At 35.3% G+C, this 24457-nt stretch overlaps 4 protein-coding genes across 5 annotated transcripts; all 4 read left to right on the top strand.

The window, feature by feature from the left end:
• The first annotated feature begins 177 nt into the window (after positions 1-177).
• LOC149742732 (uncharacterized) lies at positions 178-5747 on the top strand. The gene is made up of 7 exons (XM_089889001.1): positions 178-282; positions 720-975; positions 3470-3627; positions 3694-3958; positions 4582-4616; positions 4871-4998; positions 5120-5747. The coding sequence occupies exons 1-7, from the start codon at positions 178-180 to the stop codon at positions 5412-5414; spliced, it is 1242 nt and encodes a 413-aa protein (XP_089745127.1). The 3' UTR covers positions 5415-5747.
• A 5307-nt stretch (positions 5748-11054) lies between these two features.
• Positions 11055-13725, top strand: LOC149742731 (uncharacterized). Its single transcript, XM_089892449.1, has 3 exons — positions 11055-11886; positions 12688-12800; positions 13284-13725. Exons 1-3 carry the CDS (start codon positions 11875-11877, stop codon positions 13588-13590), a joined length of 432 nt encoding a protein of 143 aa, XP_089748575.1. The 5' UTR covers positions 11055-11874; the 3' UTR covers positions 13591-13725.
• A 269-nt stretch (positions 13726-13994) lies between these two features.
• LOC149742730 (uncharacterized) lies at positions 13995-15210 on the top strand. The gene is made up of 4 exons (XM_089892568.1): positions 13995-14277; positions 14468-14687; positions 14800-14853; positions 15077-15210. Exons 2-4 carry the CDS (start codon positions 14468-14470, stop codon positions 15112-15114), a joined length of 312 nt encoding a protein of 103 aa, XP_089748694.1. The 5' UTR covers positions 13995-14277; the 3' UTR covers positions 15115-15210.
• A 1625-nt stretch (positions 15211-16835) lies between these two features.
• On the top strand, positions 16836-24179 carry LOC149742729 (mucin-13-like). 2 transcript variants are annotated; one of them, XM_089890030.1, is made up of 13 exons: positions 16836-16984; positions 19836-19964; positions 20030-20121; positions 20294-20443; positions 20834-20903; positions 21027-21167; positions 21478-21588; positions 21657-21808; positions 22106-22159; positions 22454-22510; positions 22578-22631; positions 22944-22994; positions 23301-24179. In XM_089890030.1, exons 1-13 carry the CDS (start codon positions 16891-16893, stop codon positions 23334-23336), a joined length of 1191 nt encoding a protein of 396 aa, XP_089746156.1. In that variant the 5' UTR covers positions 16836-16890; the 3' UTR covers positions 23337-24179. The 2 variants fall into 2 exon arrangements, with proteins under 2 accessions (XP_089746156.1, XP_089746147.1); XM_089890021.1 differs by lacking the exon at positions 16836-16984 and adding an exon at positions 18407-19510.
• Positions 24180-24457: the final 278 nt, after the last annotated feature.

The following is a 24457-nucleotide window of genomic DNA, read 5'->3' as shown; positions in this document are numbered from 1 at the left end:
TTATTGCAAATTCAAGGCGCATAAAAGTCACAAGATCGCCGAAAATGAGCATATTTGATTCAATTCAAAGTGTGGAAGTGTTCTTCAAAGAGTCTTCAAAGAGTTTCTCTGCATATCTTCAAGATGAAACTTATTTTTATTTTCCTCGCCGTCAGTTTGGCAGCTTTGTATTCTACCATGAAAGCCGAGGGACTCAGTCCCCGAAAAAGTATGCTCCTTCAATTTACCTCCTCTTTGCATAGAAGGGATAGAAATGTCCTGCGACCAATTCAAAACTGCAAGGTAAGTACATACATATGTTTAATACAAAGCAACGACCACTGGTCATTTTGTTTTAGTGATACTTTGTGGCTTAAAACATTGAAATACATGCGTTTTGGGTTTATATAACTCTTTGTAAATTCCGCTCCCACGGAAAATGCACATATACTGTAGTTTTCCCAATGGTTTATTTGTTTTACCTAATTTTTAAAGTTCAGATATGTTATTGTGGGGTAAGTTAGAATAGTGTTAGCACCCCGACCCCTTAATTTCCGACCGTGTTATAAAGATTTTATTATTATTGTAAAGTCGCGGGCCTACTGTTACATTATTCTGTAAATATTCTTTGTTTACTACCAAATGTATTAAATAGGAAAATAAAACATGTCCCATCTTACCCCACCCTATTATACATTAAATCTCTTTTTAAAGTAATATAACCACTTATAACTTGTTAGGTTATTCGGGCGACCCGGAAAAGGGACCTTGGTTTTGCAAGGTGGAGAGAAATCACATTGTTTTGTAAAAATCTTGAGCACCACGTGATGAACTCCGTCATCTGTCACTCTCTCTGTATTAGTCCTGTGACGTGTCAGGTCCTAAATGGAACAATAGTGGTACCAGTACTTAGAACGATTTCTGTGCTGCAGAGTCAAACCAATGTACCTATCAACATCGAAATTCCGATAGCTTGTCAATGCGTTAGAGACGATGGTATTTCTTGTGGTCGTTAACCTTCTGTGGATTGGCTTTATCGTTTGAATGCCTCCGTACAATGATTTTCCTAAATGACTATATATAGTGGGATGGGGGAAGATGGGATAGTCGTAAGGGTATGGTTATATAGTTCTTTAGATAATCTTTGTTTACTACCCAACGAGAAGGAAAACTAGAATAAAAAGGTGTCCCATCTTTCCCCACCATACTATATTTCACGTTAATTGTATATATTATTTATAAACTTTGTATTGTATAAAGACGATTTGAAACACTGATTTATTAAAATATGTCGCATTGTATAATGACTTTATATAACTCATTTTTAAAAGGAAAGTATGAGCAAAATGTGTTTCCAATAGCCAGCGCATTCATAACATAGGGTTACCATGCATATAGAACAATACCGATTCGTTACGGTACGGTGCACAAGTCACTGTATTACAAGTTATTCGGATTTACAGATTCGAGTTAAATCATTCTCGCAATACTTTAACAGGCCAGTTCGCAAAAATCGATTACGTTTTTTAACAATTAAAAATCATTCTAAGAATATGGGGGAAAGGTGCTGAAGTGTCCAAATTTTTTTAACCCTGCTTTAGAGGTTTATCTTATGGGTAATATTCAGATGTTAGTAGCTACAACGTCTTTTCTATTAGTAATGTTTTATAGCAGCGACCAAATGCGACTGTATTTACCTTGTAGGGAACAAGCAATATGTAGACCTGCGCTGGTTTATCATACTGAATGTATGATATAGTGGGGTGAGGAAAGATGGGACATCGATTCGTTCTAATTTCTCGTCCCATTTGGTAGTAAACAAGGAACATTTTCAAGGAATTTTGAAACCGTATTCTCACCGCTTCTGATAGACCGTTGTTAATTATTTAAAACACGATCAGAAAATTTAAATATTGTGTGCTAAAGGTGTCCTGTCTTCTCTCATCCTACTATACCTAGCGTAACCCACGTAATCTGTTTAACCATAACTCTACATTCCTTGTTAGGCCGCAACCAATACTATGAGTCTATGACCAAAATGACGTAACCCACAGAACTACTTTCGCCTCGTTAACTCAGTGTTTGGAGCATGCGGGTGGGGATTTCTAAGCCTTAACTATTAGAGTTTCTAAATCAAAGCACTCTATAGGCGGGTTTATTTTGTTAACTAATTTGAGGATTTTCGGTTCGTATATTTCTTTATATCCAACTTAGAGTATAAAATGGCACATACACTAGGGTGAGGGAAGATGGGACAGCTTTTAACTGTATTTTCTGGTCTCATTTAGTAGTAAACGAAAAAAAATTTAAAGAATTATAAAACTATATCCTCACGACTCTTATTGACCGTTGTTATTTGTTTAAAATACGATCAGGATATTCGGATATCATGTGCTAAAGGTGTCCCATCTTTCCCCACAATACTACACAAGAAAATAAGTTAGTTAAATACGTTTGTTATGCAAAAATGTACAATACAAACACTAGCGATGCCACATATAGGTATTTTAACACATATATGTTGCAAACGAACGTTTGAAAATCGAAAGGTTGTGTTACCGCAGTTTTTGAAAAAAAAAACTGATTAAAATGTTGGTTCATACACATTTTACACACGCCTGATTCGTGCATTGTATTGTGTTATACACAGTTATTATGTAAATTACTTTGAATTGCCTCTTGTTACACTTTACATTATTCTGGAGTACGTCTTCAGCAGTATAAAAGTTAACAAATAACTCATATAGTAGGGTAGGGTAGTGGGGAAGGTGGGACAAATATGTGGGATTTAAGCGCTAACGCCATACCATCTTACCCCACAGTTCCTACCTATTACCAGTCTCGTTAAATTTTGTTTCAATTTAAAGTAAACTTGAACCTATATTTTTCTACTTATCATTTGATTCAAGTTTGTATTTTATGGTAAGTTTTAATGTAATTTATCCCGCAACGTCTATTAATGGCCCTTTATATACGATTGACTGCAAATGAATAAATGTTATTTCGCATCGGCGAATATGAATAAAAATATCATAAGTTATAGAAACTTACGAGTTTTAAACACAAAGTTAGCGGCAAAATACCCAACCTATTAAATAATTTAACTCGAAACCAATTAGTCTCAAGAAATACTATAAAATGCGTGTCAATCGGAAATGGCCAACACATCATTTGATCGAATAATTTTAGTTCTACAGCCGTGAGAAGAAAATCGACAAAATCAGAACGAGAAACGCTTGGAAAACTTTAATTATACATTCTGGTGGTAATACGAGAAGTTCGAAATAAACACATATATAACTATATTTTACGTAAGTACGACTGGTTGTCAAAGATCAGACTTTCCGAAATAAGAAATCATTGCCATTAACAAAATTGTTGCAATGTGCGACTTCTCGCTGAAGTTTAATTTTTCAAGGTTCTTGAAAGCCGGTTTGTTTTCTACTTGCATATCCCCCTGAGCGTGAGTATAACAACACCAATTCCACAGCTTTTATCTACATGATGAAACTTCTAAATGTGTTAGCAATCGCATATGTGTTCTTGTGTACCGGGACGAATGGAAGATCCAGTATCTTGCTTCGTCGATTCAGCCACTCTCTGCATAGGAGGGATAGGATACAGTTAATGGCAAGACATAATTGTGCAGTAAGTTGTACCAGCAAGAACTGCGTTTCTAACTTTTACTTCGATCTTTAACATTTGTCTTTGCAGATAGTTCACTCAAAACAGAAACAAAATGTGGGCTTTGTAAGTTGGACAGAGATCAGTTTGCGATGTGAGAACCTGAACCATCACGTGATTAACTCAGTCATCTGTGACCGAAGATGCATCAGCCCGGTCACGTGTGAAGTGGTGAACGGAACAAGAGCAGAGCCTGTGCGGAAATCTGTGACTTTGACAAGACGTCATGACATGCCTAATATCATAATTGATATTCCTTATGCATGTCAGTGTATAAACATGGAAAACAATATGTGTCGCCTTTAAATACGATCAACTAATAACCCTGTACATCAAATATCTAAAGTAAAAATAACTTAAATTATGTTCAGACGGAGCTGTACTTTAGAAAAACACTACATTTCTACTGTATAACCTTATGGCACACTTCCCTTCCCTGAATTCTTATTGCGTTTGTTTGCTTTAAAATACATACGTAGCGAATACGAAGTTTTTATTTTTAGAGTATGACCGACAAGATACTTACTATATCAAGTTAATTTAAAATCCAAAACTTTAACGTATTTTTACTGGAATGGGGAATCTTAAACAGATTTATCTCACAACGTTTAACATTGATATAAAATTCCAGTCTCAACAAAACATACTCTAGTTAAACAAATCGCGCCGCCGACATCGGTTCCTTCGTAACCTTACAATGGACAAAGCCTACGTAGTATATTTTCCCTCAAGCAATACCTAATCCTTCGGTCGTTCCATGCTGGAAAAATCATAAAACATTCGCTATGGGTAGCGATTGGACTTTTATTAGTTTGGAAATTACTATAAAAGTAAGCGGCCATGATCAAAAATTCGCAATTAAGAAAAAGGAATACCGACAGCAAGAGTGAAGAAAATTATCTATATCGATTCTACAAGCAAAAATGTTGTTTGCGAAGAATATTATCGCCGCTGTAAGTAATATTATGCATAGTCCAGATTATACTGATGTGGTCACAGATGGGTTGTCCAAATTATCAGCCATACATAAAACGAAAAAATCCAAAAATATAATGTAATTCCTCACAAAGTAACGTACATGGTAACTCGTAAGCTGGCACGAGGTGTTAAATCCGTGTTATAACGACTGTCGTTTTCCGGCCACGCAAGGAAGTATAAGTTACATTACATTCATACGTATTCATATTAAACTGCTTTTGTTTTTCAGTGTCTTCTGTTGTCTGTTGCAGCAGTTGTTGTATCCAGTAGAAGGACAAAAACCCGTCCCCGTAAAATCAGACATAGTAAACTGGCTCGCACTCTCAAAAATAAAGGAATCAGTACAACAGACCTAAAGTAAGATGACAAAAAATAAGCACTCTGCTGTATTATAAACATACTTATTGCATACATGTAATAAACTTTTGTGATTATCTAGTTTATAAAATAAATGTAATGAATTTTTTTTTTGATTTAGTTTCTTAGAGCTGCATTGCGATTTGAGCAACAAAACCCCGACGATAAATTCTGAAGGTAAACCTGCGTGGAAGGAATACCGTCTATCTTGCACCAACTTAAGCATAAGAGACATCAATGTGGTGGTTTGTCCAAAAAGAGAAAAATTGTGCAAGAAAAAATACAACGTGGAGCCTTTGAAAGTAGAAAGGCATATCTACATCAGAAATAGCACATTTCTGCGAGTTATTGATCTTCCAGTAGGGTGTAGGCTGCAAAATAAAAAGAGACGTAATAAGAAAAACCGTACAACCTAATTCTCTACGACAAAAATATAGTAGGGTGGGGGAAGATAGAACACCTTTAGCCAATAATATCTAAACATCCTGGTCGTGTTTTAAACATTTAACAACGGTCTATAGTAGTCGCGAAGATACAGCTTTATAATTCATTAAATATTCTTTGTTTACTACCAAATGGAATGAGAAAATATAATGAAGAGGTGTCCCATCTTCCCCCAATCTACTATACAAATTTCGACGTCGATGGCAAATATCCATATATTTGTCATAGTGTTTTTTGTGTAATTTTGTACATTTTATTAATATAACGTGTTTACTTCATTGCTGTGTCCACTGACTTATAATACAAAATAGCAACTGATATATTTTGTTATTATAAATTCTGACGCAATAAGAGTTTCAGTTTAATTTTCTGGGCGAGTTGTAAACCTGACCAGATTCTAAGCATTACATAATGCCGATAATCTGGATTGCAATGCAAAACTTTGGACGTGTCTCAGTTTCGGGGTGTGTGCACGATTATTTAGAGGGAGCGGGGAACCACCTTACGGGGATTAAATCGAGGTCTTTGTTTGAACACCGTAATTAATTCATTCGTTCGTGTACGAACAGTACACGCATATATAAAAATTACATTTATCTGCAAAACAAAACATATATTACACATAAAAGCAAAAGTACTGGGCAGTCGAATGTACATATTTTTATATAAAAAAAAATCATATAAAATATAGACTTTGTGGCGGAAAAATACTAAATAGTGTCTAGAAGTGTAAGTATCGTCTATATAATATAGACGATATTTACACCGTTATCTAAAGGTACGTCGTTTCCACTGTATTTCCATTCATTGTATCTACCGCGAACATGAGTAAATATAAATGCCCGGATTTCCCTGTTTAATAATTCACACACACAAGGTATTATTTGGCAAAATTGAAGTATTGAACATATAGTAGGGTGGGGAAGATGAGACACCTTTTCGTTCTGTTCCCTCGTCACATTTGTTAGTGAACAAAGAACATTTAAGAAATTATAAAACCGTATCCTTACGATTTCCAAATACCGCTGTTAATTGTTTAAAACACGGATAATTGGTTGTTATGTGCTAAAGGTGCCCTGTCTTCGCCCGCCCTACCATATATAAAAATTATATTTTTTGAATTAATACATTAAACATGGAGAAAAATGTAGTTATAATAAATATAAGAGTAGTGCCGCGAGGATGCGGAACTTATTGTTGCTGGTTAATGAATGACATCATAGCAGAGTGAGACGTCGGTGGGTATTCCCCTGACAGACCCGCACCTTCCACCGATAATCGAAACAAGGAGTATCTAAGCTTTCCATTGGTTGATAATATAGTTTGAAACTAACCAATTTTGTGATATATAATAGGAAATCGAAAATGGAAATTATTCAGTTGTTCTTAGTGGATGAACGAAGACGTTTAAACTATCAAGGTAAAGAGAAGACAAAGCATGGGCAAGCGAACTAAAGCTATATTGTTGGCAATCATCGTCATTATGTCTGCAACTATAACAACTTCAGTTGGCGGGAAAGCAAAAAGATTATTTCGAAAATTCAAGCGGCAACTGCACAAGAGGGACCAGGATTTTTTGTGCCGCCACAAATGTAAAGTGGTCGAGGGGAGTCGTAACGAAGATTCATTCGCCGGCTGGATGAATGTTCAACTGAGGTGTAAGAACTTGGAGTCAACCGTCATACCTTCAGTGATTTGCGATAAAAAATGCATTGACCGTGTCACGTGTCGCAAGATGAAAAATACGAAGGTCTTACCGACCATGAGAACTGTTCAGATATTTAAAAGAAAAACGAAATACCCTCTGGTGGTGCAGATTCCAGTGTCTTGTAACTGTGTTGCGAAGAAAACTTGTAGTAAAAACAACAGAAGAAGGAACAGATCGTAAAATACTAAACGTCTCAAATATTGCTGTATAAAAATACTAAACAAAATTTTATTGTGAACTACAACTCATGTTGCCTTACTTTACATTGTACTTTTAACGTCAACTAACTATTTATTGTGCTATAAATGTGTCTTATCTTTTATACATAGTTCACTGAAATTTATATTTTGCAATAAATATTTTACAAACATGTATACTCGTGTCGATGTCATTATTATATTTAAATATATAATATGTTTTGTATAATGATATTTAAATATTCCTGTATTGGGTTAATTGCGATTTAAGCCGGCGTCGTTTAGTTTTAAACAATAGAGAAAAAAAATCCGTTGCCTGTTTATTAGAGTGAATGGTTTTGTTTAGATGCCACACGTGTGCTGTGGGACATTTGTAAATGGTTTTAATTATGGAAAATTTGTCTGGACAACTCCATGCGGAACGTCGGTTTTTAAAAAGGTATTCAGCTTTATAACTACGGTGTTTGATCATCATATTCCTAATCCATTGTTAAAGTCACACGTGTATGCTTTCATATACGGGAACTGCTCTTACAATGACACACAATACTACACGTGTACACTGACGGCGTGAGTAAAAATAACACTCTGCAGTTTGAAACTTATAAACCCAAACTACAGTGTAATTTTCCGTAGCAATGTTTTATGAAAATATGTGCAATTTCTTAATTAGTCGAAATGCTACTTTTAAATAATTGAAAAAAAAGTGTTCAGTTTACCCAAATGCACAATGTGCGACACAGCATTCGCTTGAATAGTTTCGATTTTTTAAAGGTTCTTCAATTTGCATTTTCGTGTACACCTGTTTATGTAGCATTTTTATATAATTGCCAAATCGATCGTCTATGCTTAGCTATAAGAACAAAGTGTACACAAAATAATATTTAAAAAACTCATTTATTTAAATCGCAAATCGCTATATTTGTTTTCAGTCTGTGTTTTTAAAGGCAGTCTGTGTTTTAAGCAGTAGAAGCTTATCTGCTATAAACAAAACTAATTTTAACAATAAAGCAACAGAACTGAATTGTCAAATATACTTTCTATTAAAATGGAGTAGCGTCTTACCAATATTTTGTGGGAAATCAAAATATTTTCTAGCGATACCAAATACTTGGTGGCGATATAAAATATTTTATAGACGACAGGTACCCTTCTATCTAATATACTATCATCATCGTATCTAACGCGAACGTGGTAATGAATAAAAATTCCCGGGTTTCCCTGTTTAATTTTTGTCTACCTAAGTTTTTTTTAGAAGAAACAAAATATTGAATAAATAAAAACTGTATAATTTTTTTAGAATTTATTGACTACATTAAGCAATTTTTGGAATTTATTTGTTACATCAAAATGTATATATATATAATAATACAATATTATACGAGTAGTGCCGCGAGGATGCGGAACTTGCTGGTTAATGAATGACATCATAGCAGAGTGAAACGTCGGTGGGTATTCCCCTGACAGACCTGTACCTTTACCGATAATCGAAACAGGGAGTTTCAAAGCTTTCCATGGGTTGATAATATAGTTTGAAACTAACCAATTTTGTGATATATACCAGGAAATTAAAAATGGAAAATATTCAGTTGTTTTTGACGGAAAACTGTTCAAATTATGAAAAAAAAATCTGGACTGCTCCATGCGGAACCCCGGTTTTTAAAAAGGTATTCAGCTTTATAACTACGGTGTTTAATTATCATATTCCTAATCCATTGTTAAAGTCACACGTGTATGCTTTCATATACGGGAACTGCTCTTACAATGACACACAATACTACACGTGTACACTGACGGCGTGAGTAAAAATAACTCTCGTGCAATTTAAATTTTATGAACCCAAACTTCAGAGTAATTTTCCGTAGGCTTGTGTTACGAGCATCAGTTCGATTTCTCAGGTACATTAAAATGGTCGAAAAATATTTTTCATTTTACCTAATGCACAATATGTGACACATTATTCGCTCGCATAGTTTTCCCAGCAAGGTATTTTTGTACTCAATTTTAGCGTTTTTCAGTTCATTTTTCGTGTACACCTATTTATGTAGCATTTGTCCATGGTTTTCACCGCTATAGGCTTAGTTATAAGAACAAATCGTAAACAAAATAATATTAATGATAAAAACTTCATTTAACGAAGATCGCCATATATATTTTAGAAGCAGCTTGTGTTTCAAAGCAATACAAAATAAACTCTCCTTGAAACGTTAAAACGACCATATTAATACAGAAAGTATATGCTGTTGAGTAATACATCTAAAAACTCGAAATATTTTTTAGACTTGCTTGATCTGACTCTAAGCAACAATGTCTTTCATTTAGGGTCACTATTATATAGTATTCACAGTGTTTTTGTATTCGACATGTGTAAGCATCATAAATGTGCAAAAATAAATAAATATTACGTTTTTTATCGACATAAAACATAATCTTTCGCCCATGATAGCGAGATGTTCGATGTCGACGCTATCTTCCTTTCGATCGACGTTTGTTTTTATGTTGGCAAGTGTTTCGTCCTCTCTTCGCAACGCAGTGACATGACACCGGAATGTCCAGTTCAATTGTGCCTGTCGTTTGGCCTCTTTTACGAACTGATACAGTCCTTATTACCGGCACCACCTTCATGCCTTTGATTGGTTTGCAAGTGTTAGGATTAATGCATCTCCGGTCGCAAATAACAGAAGGTATGACGTCAATCTCCAAGTTCTTGCACTGCAGAGAAACCTCCCTCCAACGGGCAAACGAATCTTCTCTATTCCACCCGTGTTCTTTGACCTATGATGTTAAGTTTATTTAATATGTTTGTTTTGTTATTGGCGTACTGTCATAGAAAATGTCGAGTAAGGTGCATTATAAAACACTATGAAATACGTACAAGACTTAGGGAAAACGCACTAATTATTGTCATAGTATAGTCTATAATAACCATGTAACTTACCTTGCGGATGTGGTTTTTAAGAAACGTTTGATCAGTTTTGTGCAGCTGGCTCATAAATTTCTTTTTCAATCTTCTGCTGCTTGTTGAAGACGCCACTGTTGATATGATCAACAATAATGCTACAATTTTAATTGCTTTTGTTGGCTTAAACATGCTTGGTATATCTTTCGTATATATTCTGACGCTTTAGTAATCGTTTTCGAGTCTTGCTCTTTGCTCGATGTTTGAACTGATGAATATTCCATGTTGCCCCTGATGACTGTTTTTAACCGTCGGTAGTTGTATTTCCTATTCCCAACACTGTAGTATTGGACCGAAGAAACATAAGCATAACTTTCCGAGCGATCTGTACCGTTCGGGGTTTCCCCGCTCTCGACAACACATCAGCAGCACACTGTTGAACTCGCGTATCATGGTCGCGCGTCGCAAAGTTAGGGCGGATTAAATTTTACGTAATTATGTAAATGTTATTTCAATCATATGTTGGTTTTCATATTTTATTGATAAAGTCACATATAAACTTGGTTAATGGATTGTAACAGAGTGGGCCATGGGGTAATTCTGACTTAAATCTCAATATAACCGCATGTTTTACCGTACTAAATAAACCACACAGAACGTGTACTTTTAGTTAACTTGTATGCAATATTATCTCAGTTTCTGTATAACCTAGTAAGGTAACGGATAGTAATGTTTTCAAATTTTTTTGACAACATCAACTTCTAATTTAAGAAGTTTCAATCACCGTTCATTAACAGTTATATACACTTGCGGTTCCTTTTGCAGGTTTACGTCATGTGGTAACTAAATCCGCACAAAGGTAGCTTTGGTTCATTCATAATCTTTTCGCATCCAAACAAAATCTTTGGAAAATCACTCGGAAATTACGGAGAAGTTTACGTAACTTGTTTTATACCACATTGTCATTCTTCGATGAGCGCAAGCAAAGTCGTCCACCAGATGCGAATTGGGTTTTTAGTTGTCTTTTGTGACGTAGTGCTTTGTTTGAACAGGAGAGAAGTTTTCTCCATCGAGTTAAAGATTCGCCGCTTTCTCTTTATTATAAATGAACGCGCTCTTGCGCGCAACTCTCTATTACGTAACATGACTTTATTTACATATGGTTCATTTTACATTACATTATTGTGTTTAAACAAAGCAGTGCCGAACTAATAATCATAACGAAATATTCCCTGTTTAGGTTAAAGTTAAACAGAAAAAAAAAACTTTATAAAAAGCCAAGATGTCGAACCGGTCATGCGTGAAAAACATTTTGAATATCCAATAATATTACGTAATTCTGTTTCGGTGTTTTAATGATCAATGGTATCTGCCTCATCACCACAGTGGTGATGGAACGTTGTAACGTCGATCGTAATGCGCGCTAGATATTGTAGCGGCGCTGGGAATTCCCCTGGTGAAAACCGATTTATGGAGATTCTATCATGCGTAAAGATAATGCGGTATTTGTATCGGGCAGGTTTTAAAGTGTAAATAAAAACGATGCATGTTTGCATAATGATGGAGTCTAAGCAAAAAGCAAATAAGAGAACGATCAAGTCATCGAAGACGAACGAAGAACAAATAAAATGCATTTTAAGGTAAGGGCATGTATCTCACTACCTGTATGGTAACTAATTGTAATGCGTGCTAGTAACGCGTTGAATTGCATGTAGTTAGACGAGGTAAAAGTTTAATTTGGAGGTAAGTCGCATGTACCGGGACCCTGGCACGCTTTGGTCTTGGACCCAACCTATATATAGTAAGGTGGGGGAAGATGGGACACCTTTTCATTTTATTTTCTCGTCCCATTTGGTATTAAACAAAGAACATTTAAATAATTATAAACCCGTATCCTCACAACTCCCATATTCGGATATTAGGTGCTAAAGGTGTCCCAATTTCCCCCATCCTACTATATAATAAAACTCATTGTTATATTATCTGCAACATTTAATCGTTCATTCGTTCCACTTGTATAAACAATATCTGCAATTATTGTTCCATTCGTGTTAAATATGTCGTTTAAAAGTTACATTACTTTATATAGTAGGATGGGGGAAGATGGGACACATTATCATTCTATTTTCTCGTCCCATTTGGTAATAAACAAAGAACATTTAAAGAATTGTAAAACTGTATCCTCACGACTATATAGACGGCCGTTGTTAATTGGTTATAACACGATCAATATATTTGGATGTTATGTGCAAAAGGTGTCCCGTCTTTCCCCACCATACTTATACAATACGATAACTTCTGACCTCTAGGCATATTACTATTATAAATTGTGTTTGAGAGAAAAATCTGTATAGTGCATTCCACATCTGCTTATTAAACAATACATCCGGAAGAAAAACGAGACGGGAATGCAATCTTACCTATATATATATATATTTCAGGCGTGTATTCTTGTCGTTATATTCGCCTTGGTGGCATCTGTATGCTCTAAAGAAGAGACAAAGGGAGAAGTGTTTAAACGAGTGGCAAGAAGTGTTTCTGGTAGAGACAGAAGGTAATGAAACTGAAACGGTGTATAGCAAAACCTGTGTTAATGTATAAATCAATTTGAAACAATATTGTGATACTTGTTTGTTTATCGTCTGGCGGTGTGGCATAGTGCGCGCTTGCCACTAACCCAGAGGGGAGGGCTCAAGGCTCCTCTCTGCTACCTTTGCGGGGGTATGTGTTCCTGGGCAATTAACGACAATTGCTTCAACCCGGTGGTCACTAATCGGTTGTTTAAATTATTAACCCCACAGAAAAAAAACAATCACTAACAACTGTACAGCATACATGGTAACACGCCTGTGTTATAACGACTGTCGTTTTCCGGCCGCTCGAGGATAAAGCAAGTTTCATTAATTCTTTAACTGCTGATTGGGTAATTCATTCGATGTTACTGTTACATGTTACTATAATTAACAAGCTAACGAAAAAAAAATAGGCAAGGGTTGTTTACACATTTCCACTTACAAGTATTACTTCGATTGTGCAGGTCTCTTCGCCAGTACGGATGCAGCGTACATAGCAGCACAACGCACTATGAAGCTGTCGCCAGGTGGCGCCAAATTACTTTGGTGTGCCGAAATTTGGAAGAGGCGTACATCAGCATTGTCGCTTGCAGCAGAACCTGTTACAACCCAATCACTTGTCAAGCGTTACCAGAAATTAAAGGCGTTGCGGTCCGGCGCACCGTTGTTGTGACACCACGCACTGGTTCCACAGTTGAGTTGGACCTGCCTGCTTTCTGCAAGTGTGTTCCACTGCAGCCAAGAGCTACCTGCAACCACACAGCGGGATAGTCGGAAATCAGAACATGTTATGCCACAATCGTATACACAGTGTTACATTTTTTATACACGTACTGTATTACCTTTTGGACTGATATTGTGCAATTTTCTTTTATTATATATTGCAATAAATACAACATAAAGCAATTTCCGATTATTATATAAACTGCAGCGTTTCATAATCAGTTTTGGACTGGCATTTAACCATTTTTAAAAGTAGAGTTTGACTAAACACAACTGTTAAAGAGAAATTGCATTAAAACCGAGCGTTCCCACGGAAAAATGTATTTTTTTAACTCCCGGTATAAGCTGCAGGGAAAAAGCCAATCATTGCTTTTGTCGGACACCGAAAACAGCTATGGTGGAATAATCATTTGAAGGAAGGGAATAACAAAGAGTTAAAGCTATTGTGTTGGAAAAGCCGGTTTGCTGATTATTTTGATTCCGTTCCCAGCAGCAAACAAACGACAATGATAATCGCGTATCCTTGGTTGGCGGGATATAATAGTTATTGGTGTTTTGTGTTTTCGTAACATTATTAAGTTCCCAGCAACCAACAATGAAAATATTTTAGGAGTTTTCTGTTATCGGAAACTACGAGGCAGGAATAAAATTGAACAAAAGATTAAAAATTATATTGTAATTTCCTGCTATCTTGCATATGAGAAGGCGCTGCAGAAAAGTTCCCAGGCAATAAAGGTATATATACGATGATGAATATTCGTTCGACGCAGCAGTGCCTTGTACCTTAAATAGGCGCAAACACGTTGCCAAATCGAGCACCAGCTATATAGTAGAATGTTACATAAATGCGTTATATACAATAGAAATTGGTTTTTACTTTGTAATGTATATAGTAGTTGTTTTACATATATATATTTTTTTACAGATGAATAACTCAGCCGTATTTCTCCTGACCCTTGTTGGTCTCCTTGTTCTCGTCGAAACCGCCTTGTCGTTCAAGCAAAAAGACGCATGGCCGTACAAGCAAAAAGCGGACGCGTGGCCATACAAGCAAAAAGCGGACGCGTGGCCGTACAAGCAAAAAGCGGACGCGTGGCCGTACAAGCAAAAAGCGGACGCGTGGCCCTACAAGCAAAACGCGGACTGTAAGTCTTTATGATAAAAGGGCACAAAGTGTCCCATACATCATATGCAGCAGCACGTATAAAAGTATCTTATGTGGGGATTCATACCATTTTAACTAAGTTTACATTACAGCGGATGCCATGGAATCCTTGGCCCAGGAAATGGAAAACGAAGATGCTGAACTAAGTAAGTGAATTATTTAAAATTGCTCCAATAAACGGTCCATTATGGTTTCTCTAATGGGTAACCTGTTACATAAAAGTAATGAAAAAAAGTATATAAACAACCTATAAACTTACAAATACATGTTAACTCGCAAGCATATTAAAACTGGGTGTTGTAGCCACGCCATAATTAATAGGTTAATATTTGTTCATGTCTAATGCAATTAACCAAATCTATATTCCAGGTGAACTTATGTTGGGTTTGGAGCAACTTCCTTTGTAAACAGTAATGGAACAGCACCACTTGGTTGAGTGCTATTTTGAACATGTCGACACCATAGTTGATCTTGTTAAGAAATAAACCATTGTATTGAAAAACTATTAGTGTTTAAATATAGTTATGGGGGAAGACGGGACACCTTTAGCACATAATATCCAAATATCCCGATCTTTGTTTTAAACAATTAACAACGGTCTATATTGGAGTCGTTAGGATGCGGTTTTAGAATTCTTTGAATGTTTTTAGTTTACTACCGAATGGGACGATAAAATAAAATAAAAAGTTGTCCCATCTCCCCCCCTCAAGTCCAATTCTGACGTAAATTGTCGGGACGATACGTTTTTCTATACCTTTTAATTCGTTTAATTGTTGATTTGTGTGAACCCAAATCGGTTGATTTGTTGACAGTTGACACGGTTAGTTTAATGTTAAAATGCAAGATGTGTTAATCATTTCTGATGACTATTGCAAAGCTAACAACGAATATATTTCTGTCACAATTACAAGCATGTGAGTATACCAACTATGCTTGTATTGACGTACTAACAGTGCAATGCCCAGCAATACGAAAGTCATTTCTCCAGTATACGCAAGCGCGTAATCTTGCTATGCTTGGCACACTCACGAGTGCTTTTAATTGCTTTGGTATGTACATAACGCTTAATCATATCACGTGGTCAAATTACACATACGAATTACGTAATAGTTCTGCTTATCTGGGCCAATTAACGTAATGTTTGAATGTAAAAGAATGTTACAGATACAGCACCAAATAATTGGTTATAATACGTCCATTACATGTATGCTTACTACTAAATAAATGCAAAGGTGTCTATGAGAGTCTTTGTTTCATTTATAACAATCTAAATATTTAAGGTAGAAATGTAATTAGATATTTTACAACTAAAAATGATTGATTTAGATAAATAAATCTAAACTGCACACGTTTCTGTTACGAATTTTCTTTGTAGTGTATAGTGTAGTTACGTTGTATAGCAATAAATTTTAACGCAATTTATTTAAATCTACAATTTAACTTAAATTTCGTCTGTATAGTAGCGTAGGGGAAGATGGGACACCTTTTTAGTCTATTTTCTCGTCGCATTTGGTAGTTAACAAAGAACATTCAAAGAATTATAAAACCGTATCCTCACGACTCCCATATAGACCATTGGTTATTGTTTAAAATACGATTTGGATATTTAAATATTATGTGCTAAAGGTGTCCCATCTTCCCCAATCCTACTATATAATGCGTTTATCGTGTCAGGTTTATGGTCAACAAAAAAAAAAACTTATATTGGGTTAAACATGATTTAGAGGTAATACCTAACAATATTAATAAACCAATATTGTCGAGGACTCTGTAGCGCTCGAATGTGTGCGTAGTTCAGTTTTAATCTCCTATATATATACTCTGGGCACTCGTGATTTTGTCATTCTCATATAGCCCGCGATGGTAGGAGAACAGAAGTAATAAATATGTGGTGAAGTCGTGAATAGCACTCTCTTATTTTTCAGTTCGAGTTAAGATACATTTTTTTCTGTTAAACGTGGGCGGAAACTATACGACACGATTATATAACAGATGTGTGCAGTATTTTCTTAAGTGAATATAAATATAGATAATTTAGAAGTAGTTCAGAAGTAAGTAGCTTATCTCGCGTTGTGAATATTTTTAAAAAATTTTAAATATAAAACTAACACACGCTGACTTTTCTTACGCAGAGACAATTATACTAAAACTTTCTACCTGCTTCTAAATTTCTATACAAAATAATGAACAAGAAAATTAAAGGAACGTGCATTTTATTGCTGGTCAACTTTATCTGTCAAACTTTGGCGCAGAGTGGGGGCGGAAGCGGAGACGACGGTAAGAAAATATGAATTCATACTTTATTTTTTGGTCAAGTCATGTAAAGTGCATTTTAAAACATTGCTGCGGAAACATTGCCGCTTTCTTATATATATTACATGTTATACTTTATATAGTAGGGTGGGGGAAGATGGGATACCTTTAGCACATAATATCTAAATATCCTGATCGTGTTTTAAACAATTACTAACGGTCAATGGAAGTCATGGGCATATAGTTTTATAATTTTTTGAATGTTCTTTGTTCACTACTAAACGGGGCAAGAAAATAGAGGTAAAAGGTGTCCCATTTTAAAATACAGAGGGTAAGTCGGAACAAATTAAAATGCTGTCGAATAATACTGTAACATTTTTCTGTCTATTATTTAATACACTATACAATATTCTATATCTGCTCCGTACACTACAGCAAGTGCATTACTTTTGTATATCATTTTATTTTCACTTTTAAAATTATTTAAAGCGGTCACTATTTTTGATACTTTACTGCTAGCATATTTTTTGTACCTGGAATTGAATCTGGCTAGTCTATGTTGGCTTCAAACCGTTTAAATATAAAAACCAAACACCGGTGGTATGAAAACTGGCTCATTTATCTAAAGCAGTGGTTTTGCCCAGGTTTTGCTGACAACAGTGTTTAATGACAGTTATTTCAAAGGTGTGATACTATATAGCCTTATAGTATAAGAACAATTTGTTATATAGAGTCGTATTAAAAGAGTTATTGTATAACCTGACATCTACCTATGTATTTCAATATCGATTTCCTAAAACCAGTAAAGATTCGTTCTCAAATATTAGTCTTGTTCGTTTCGAACAGCATTGTTACATAAAACGCCTGTCCATAAAACGAGTCGTTAAAACAGAAAACTATTGCGTCGGTGTGGTTTGATGCCTGCGGTTCCGTTCTTTGTAAACCAAGCGAAACTACATATTCAATCTGAAAATATAAATATGATATATTAACTGTATAGGAATAGTTATGTTTAAAATATTAAAGCTTGTTTAAAAAATACGCTATCCTATATCAAGTGCGGCACTTTCCCGTTCCATGTAATTAATGTTATCAAGCGCTTTATTTTCAATGGAATTCACATACAGTATAGGGTGAGGAAAGATAAGACACCTTTTATTTCTATTTTCTCTATCCATTTAGTAGTAAACAAAGAAGAATTATAAAACTATACCCCCACGACTTCTAGGAACCGATGTTAACTGATTAAAATACAATCAGGATGTTTGGATATTACAGTGTAAATGCAAAAACATGCATGTGTAATGTGTTGGTAAATTTGTCAAAGAAACATTTTTTTAAAACAACAACAAATAAAACATTTTGAAAGATTCGACGTAGTTTGCGATCTTTGTAAATTCCGAAGTCAGCCCATCCCACTATGCATACAGTCGAACGTTTTTCATTAGAATTGTTTGTGCGTGTGCGCTTTTTTCACGCTGACTCGTTTTATTGGTGCAATTTATTACGCAAAACATCTCACGTGTTTAAACAGAGCATAACCGAATGACGTCAGCAGAGGTACACACGGCTCGGTCAACAAAGAACGAAAAGCGATGATGTAATAAAACTTTAATCAAAAGTATCGCACATTTTCGAGTATCATAACTACAGTTACTTTTTTGGTGGTCGTTCTTGTTCCCGTATGCCAGATATACATATATAACAAAACGTATTCTATACTTTACCTATTATCTACTTCTTAATTTTATGTTTGCATTTCACTAAACACTGCGGATAATTTAAATATGGCTTTACCGTTAAGCAAATATTGCGCGGTCGTGGCAACCATAAGAGTATAATAGACCACTGTTTAACTAATGATTTCAACTTTTACGACGTCGCCTATATATACATTTTGTTCTGTGGGTCAGTTATTAGTTTTCTAAGTTGTTTGGGTTGGGTATTCGTTTCTTCACTTCAAAAAAGGAAAGAACGCAAAGTAGCAGTGTTTAATATAGAATTTAAAAATGTGTTAAATATAGAATTTAGAAATAATTTGATTTAATTCCAGCAGCATACACAGAACTCTCTTTCACTATATACGCGCAGAAGTTTAAAACGTTTATGATAAAATGCTTCGTATTGTTGTCATTGCTGTGTCTGTCCTCTGTCTTCTGTTGACTTCCGATGTTTCCAAAGCAACAACAATGAATTCAACAACAACAACAACTATGACTGTCAGTAAGTCAACTGATACGGCTGTCATGCCGTCACCACAACCGAACAACAGCACCGCTACAACTACTCAACCCAGCATTAGCGCTACTGCTACAATAACAGATAATACTACAAGCAGTTCAAGTGCACCGTCAAACAGTTCGGCAAATTCAACACCTCCACCCAGCAGTAACACAACGGCACCGACAGATGTTTCAGCAACTGTAACATCAAGCACAGACAACAACAACAGCAGTAAACCACAATTGCCAACAAATACCACAAGCAATACAGAAACAATAAGTTCGACTCAGCCGTCAGATGTGATTACAACGCCAACATCGGCAGAAGGTAGCACCTGGTCTGAAGCATCGCCACACAATTACTACAAATTTTGATTTAAAGCCGAATATGTTTTTATAGTGGATCTTCGAAATGTAGTCGCAGCGATTCCGTACAGAAAGTCGAAACTCGAGTGTTTTTTGAGTACAGCAAAAGCGCAAAAAATATTTTTGTTTCTAAAATCACTATGCTGTTTTTGAATGCACGCAAACACATCGTAAAGTGTTTTATATTATATTTAACATCACCTACACAAAATACCCGTACTTTTTTAGTTTAATAGATTTATTTCGTATTAGAACAACTAAAGTGTTACAGAAAATTCCTATTACAGCGAACCAGTGCCAGCAAGTACCAAGCGTGTGTAAGGACCCTGGTAGTTGGTGCAACCAGATCACTGATATGACATTCGAATGTCTGTGCAAACCTGGGTTTTACAATGACTCGCTATCATGTGAACCAGGTAAATAAGCCTTCTGATGGCAACTGTGTTATGTTAAGTGGAGTGTTCATAAAAATATTTTACAGCATTGCAATTCGGTGGACAATTAGTGTATGTCAGCTCGGGTTTTATGAGAGCATCAGCCATACCACCAAGCATTAGTGAAGTTGAAAATTTTGTAAGTCATTACACTTGTTCATTTTGACTGTATGTTATAGTTAGTAGAAAATAATGATAAAACAGTCCTTCTGACGAGCAAATGTTTACAAACTATAATTACATAAAAGTCGTAAACCTTAACGCATGGCATCTATTAAAAATGACTTAACTAATCGAACTTTACGTTGCAGCTTAAACCCATTTATGAAAAAACTGATGAATATATTAAAGTTGATAATATCAACGTAACAGAATCCACGTTCGCCTCATATGTTCTGCTATATAAACCAACATCAACCGAGAGTGTTGAAACCATACAAAAAGCAATGAAGGAAAAACTAGTAAGCCCATTAATATAATATTATTTACCTTTTATTTGTTTCTTTGGTTACGGTATACTATATAGCGAAGGTTTAGAAATATTTTAAACGAAAAGACAGGATATAGCGACAAAAGAACAGTTATTAAAACACACTTACAGTAAAAAAATACACCTGGCATTCATTTATATAAATCCCAATATTTCAACCCAATACACTATTTTCCATAAGGTAACTCCTGCCGTCACCACGGTTTATACCAGAGTTCCATTATTCTTATAATACTTTCCATATGAGTTGTTTTCATTATACACTAAATAATTTACCGCTATGATACCTAATGTATATATTGAGTATGGCATACAATATTATTATACAATAGCAGAGTTAAAGTGAATGTTTTCATAATAGGATGCCTGTCCAGGTTGTAAAGTTGGTAGTCAGGAACTCGATAATGATAAAACGATCAAAGCAACTGGCAGTAAGTTATTTTATATTTCTTTTAATAAATCATGTCGGTTAAAATGTTTACTCCTTACTTCTGCATATACAAATCCACAGTACGTTGTTTCATACATTTCAATAAACAGTTTCACCATTACAGCGTATTCAGTCGCCGTATGCGATCAATATGAAGGATATTGTGACACAATTTCCACAAGTTGTTCAACTATTGAAGGAAGTTTGAATTGTAAATGCAATCCAGGTTATGTAACGATGGATGGGAATAGTCAATATTGTAAACGTAAGTATTGTCTTAACGCCCACTTTTTTATATTAAATTGTTTTAATTTATTAATTACAAATCACTGTTAGTCAACGGTATGGTGGTATTAGCAGCTATGTGCCTGTATTGATACTGATCCCGGAGTGGTATTAATCTTGCTAAGTGCCTTCTTTTTGTTTCTTTTGATTAATATAGTCCTTGTTGTCGTATATATTCAAAAAGAAAGTAAAGTGCATGTTGTATAAAGTATTGCTAGATGGCAACATTGATTATGTCACCATGCTAGTTGCATAACACTTAAAGGAACTTTCGTTTTTTATATGTACAGTTGACATTTGCAATACCGACTCCGACTGCAATGGTCCGTTTGGAGAATGTGTGGGTCAGCCCGGCTCATGCAAATGTGTGTTTGGTTTCTCTGGAACACACTGCCGAGATCGTAAGTAGATGGAAAGATCAAACATATCGTTTAAATGTCATAAAGGTTAAAATATCGTTTGTATTTAGCTTGGCTGCTCGTGTTTATTACGGTCGGTGGGTCTCTTCTACTTATCTTAATCGCTGTTCTTATTGCACTGTGCGTTTCAAAAAGCAAGAGCAGCAAAAAATCAAAATCAGCAGCGTACCAAAATGGCAACAACAGCTCCACGCTACACGAGGTATAATATATTGTTTTTGACTCGTATAACGCAGATGTTTTTAAAAACTATAATATACAGTAGGCTGGGGGAAGACGGGACACCCTTTACCTATATTTTCTCGCCCCGTTTAGTAGTAAACAAAGAACATTCAAGAAATTGTAATACTATATGCCCACGACTTCCATTGACCGTTAGTAATTGTTTAAAACACGACTAGAATATTTAGATATTATGTGCTAAAGGTGTCCCACCTTCCCCCACCCTACTATAAATATGTAAAATATGTAATTAAAAACACGATAATTTTGTTTTCAGAATCCATTCTACGACAAGAAAGGAAATATACCGGAGTCAACTGAAAACGTTTTGGTAAAGACCTAAAAATTGTTTATATATGTTTAGGTTGTGAGTGGGGTGGGGAAGACCTTAACGCATAAAACTGTAATAAGCTGATCGTGTTTTAAACAATTAATAACGGTCTAAGGCAGTTATGAGGCTACAGTTTTATCATTCTTTCAATGTCCTTTGTTTACTACCAAATGCATGGGACGAAAAAATAAAATGAAAAGGTGTGTCATCTTTCCTCACGCTTCTATACGCATATTTGTGGCTGTTTAAATTTTAAAGCATTTCTTTAAATTTATTGGGGTTCTTTCGTTTCAGAAAACTTTTAACTACAAATTCAACGGAAATATGCGAGCCACGGTCCCTTCTAACTTGGTAAGTGTTATTGCTACGTACCATTTGAGCTGTGTAAGTAAATAAACGTCATTCATTTTTTACTTAGAACTTCGACGATGAGAATTACAAAAGACGCAGTCATGCACCTTCAGAGCGAGCGGTAAGTTTGTTTAGGCACAAGCATTGAAATTTAATTTAACGAGCAGATTAAACGTATAATGGTATGAAAGCTTTTTTAGGTTTGATGTGGAATATAATACACCAATAATAAGTATCGCTTATACGTTATTAAATATATATACCAGTAAGTTAAACATTGCATGATACTAGGAAAAAAGCTATTTTTAAAGGTCCACACACTTTGTTTCGCAACCCTCCCTCGGTATAGAAATTCGAAAGGCTAACTATTAAACACACAAGGGTTCTTTCCAGCTTGACTCACAAATTCAATAAACTCTGTTTACATTTCAAGGGCTCGAACGCAAGCGACAATAGAAGTTATGTACCAGACTCCCACTATGAGGTATAACTATAGATACACCATGTACATATAAGTGTTTCTTGTATTATATTATACAATTATCCAAGCTTCGTATATTACGGAGGACAAGCAGTAACTGCACCATACAGCTATGACATACATATGACATACGTACCTCTAAAACACGGCCCAAATTGTGTCGTCATTTCATTGGTTTGGTCGTCGACCAGCAGTACGGTTTAAAAAAATAGGTTGACATAACTATTAATTTATGCATGTTAATGAAATCTTCCACTGACACCAACATGACATCTGCCAACTTAGGTTACCACTATTTTATATTTCCAGAGAAACGGTCGAGGTCACAACAACTATCTGGATTGATACGTTCAACGTTATCTCTTTTACCATTCCATTTTCTTTTCATTTTTATAAATTTGTGTGCTGGAACGCCAAAGACATTCGCGATAAAACAAGACGTTTGTGTTTGTATTTTAAATTAAATTAAATTCTTAAATATTTAACGTTTTCCAGCCTATTCAGTTTACATTTCTGTTAACTTGGAAGGTTTATATTGCGTGGACCTTGAAAAGACAAAGCTTTGTCACTTAATATGTTTTAACCCCGCCTTATTTTCCAGTGACAGGTTACAGCCAAAAATGCACACGTCATATGTGTGTTCTAAATTCCTTTTTTGCGATTAACCTTCCAGAGTGTAGTGAGTGTACACATATCGTCAGTTTTGTATCGTTAATATTTAACTGAAGCGTCAATTGTTCAAACTGTTGGGTGTGGTTTATTCCATCGTCAAAAAGTTAATCATTTTCAAGCCCTCCATGTTTCTTTATCATTTATACTGCAGTTGCGTGAGGCGCATTTTTAAAGTTTGTTATATATTGCGCATACATTGATTATTGACCAACCCTATATTGTTCGAATATGAGTTAGTGCTCAGATATGCAATCGTTTTTATGGCCCTAAATACCATCGCATAAAGTTCAACGTTCTCACCACAGTCACGCAAGCATCGCTATATAAAACACAGTTGCCATAACACAGTCTTTGTTTTTCTTGCTATAAATCGCTTACTGTTTGCCCGCATATTAATTTAGTGTACATTCCGGTATATTAATTTATTGTATTTCAGCAGCTCAAGCGAAAGTAATGCTGCATGATTGCGACATATGTCGTTTTACAAGTTTAAAAATAAATCACAATTTATACTAACATCTCATGTCGCATTTGATTAGTAGACGTGACGAACATTGTTATTCCCATGATCAGTGAAATCCAAACGGTTTCAAAACAGCCTATAGTTCAAAGTCTAGAAAACAAGGCACGCAATACACTTATCGCTAACATAGGACTCTTTGTCGGAAAGCAAAAGTGTTTGCATAATAGGAAAATAAATACTTTTGAAATATCTTAGCATACTCTACGAGAGTCTACGTTTAAATTAAAGTGATGAGTGACTTATAGTTTTAACTAAAATTTGCACCGTATCT

Source organism: Ciona robusta, chromosome 1 (genome assembly GCF_009617815.1).
Source record: "Ciona robusta chromosome 1, ASM961781v2".
In the NCBI taxonomy this organism is placed as follows: Eukaryota; Metazoa; Chordata; class Ascidiacea; order Phlebobranchia; family Cionidae; genus Ciona; species Ciona robusta.
This window is presented reverse-complemented; position numbering and strand designations above follow the sequence as displayed.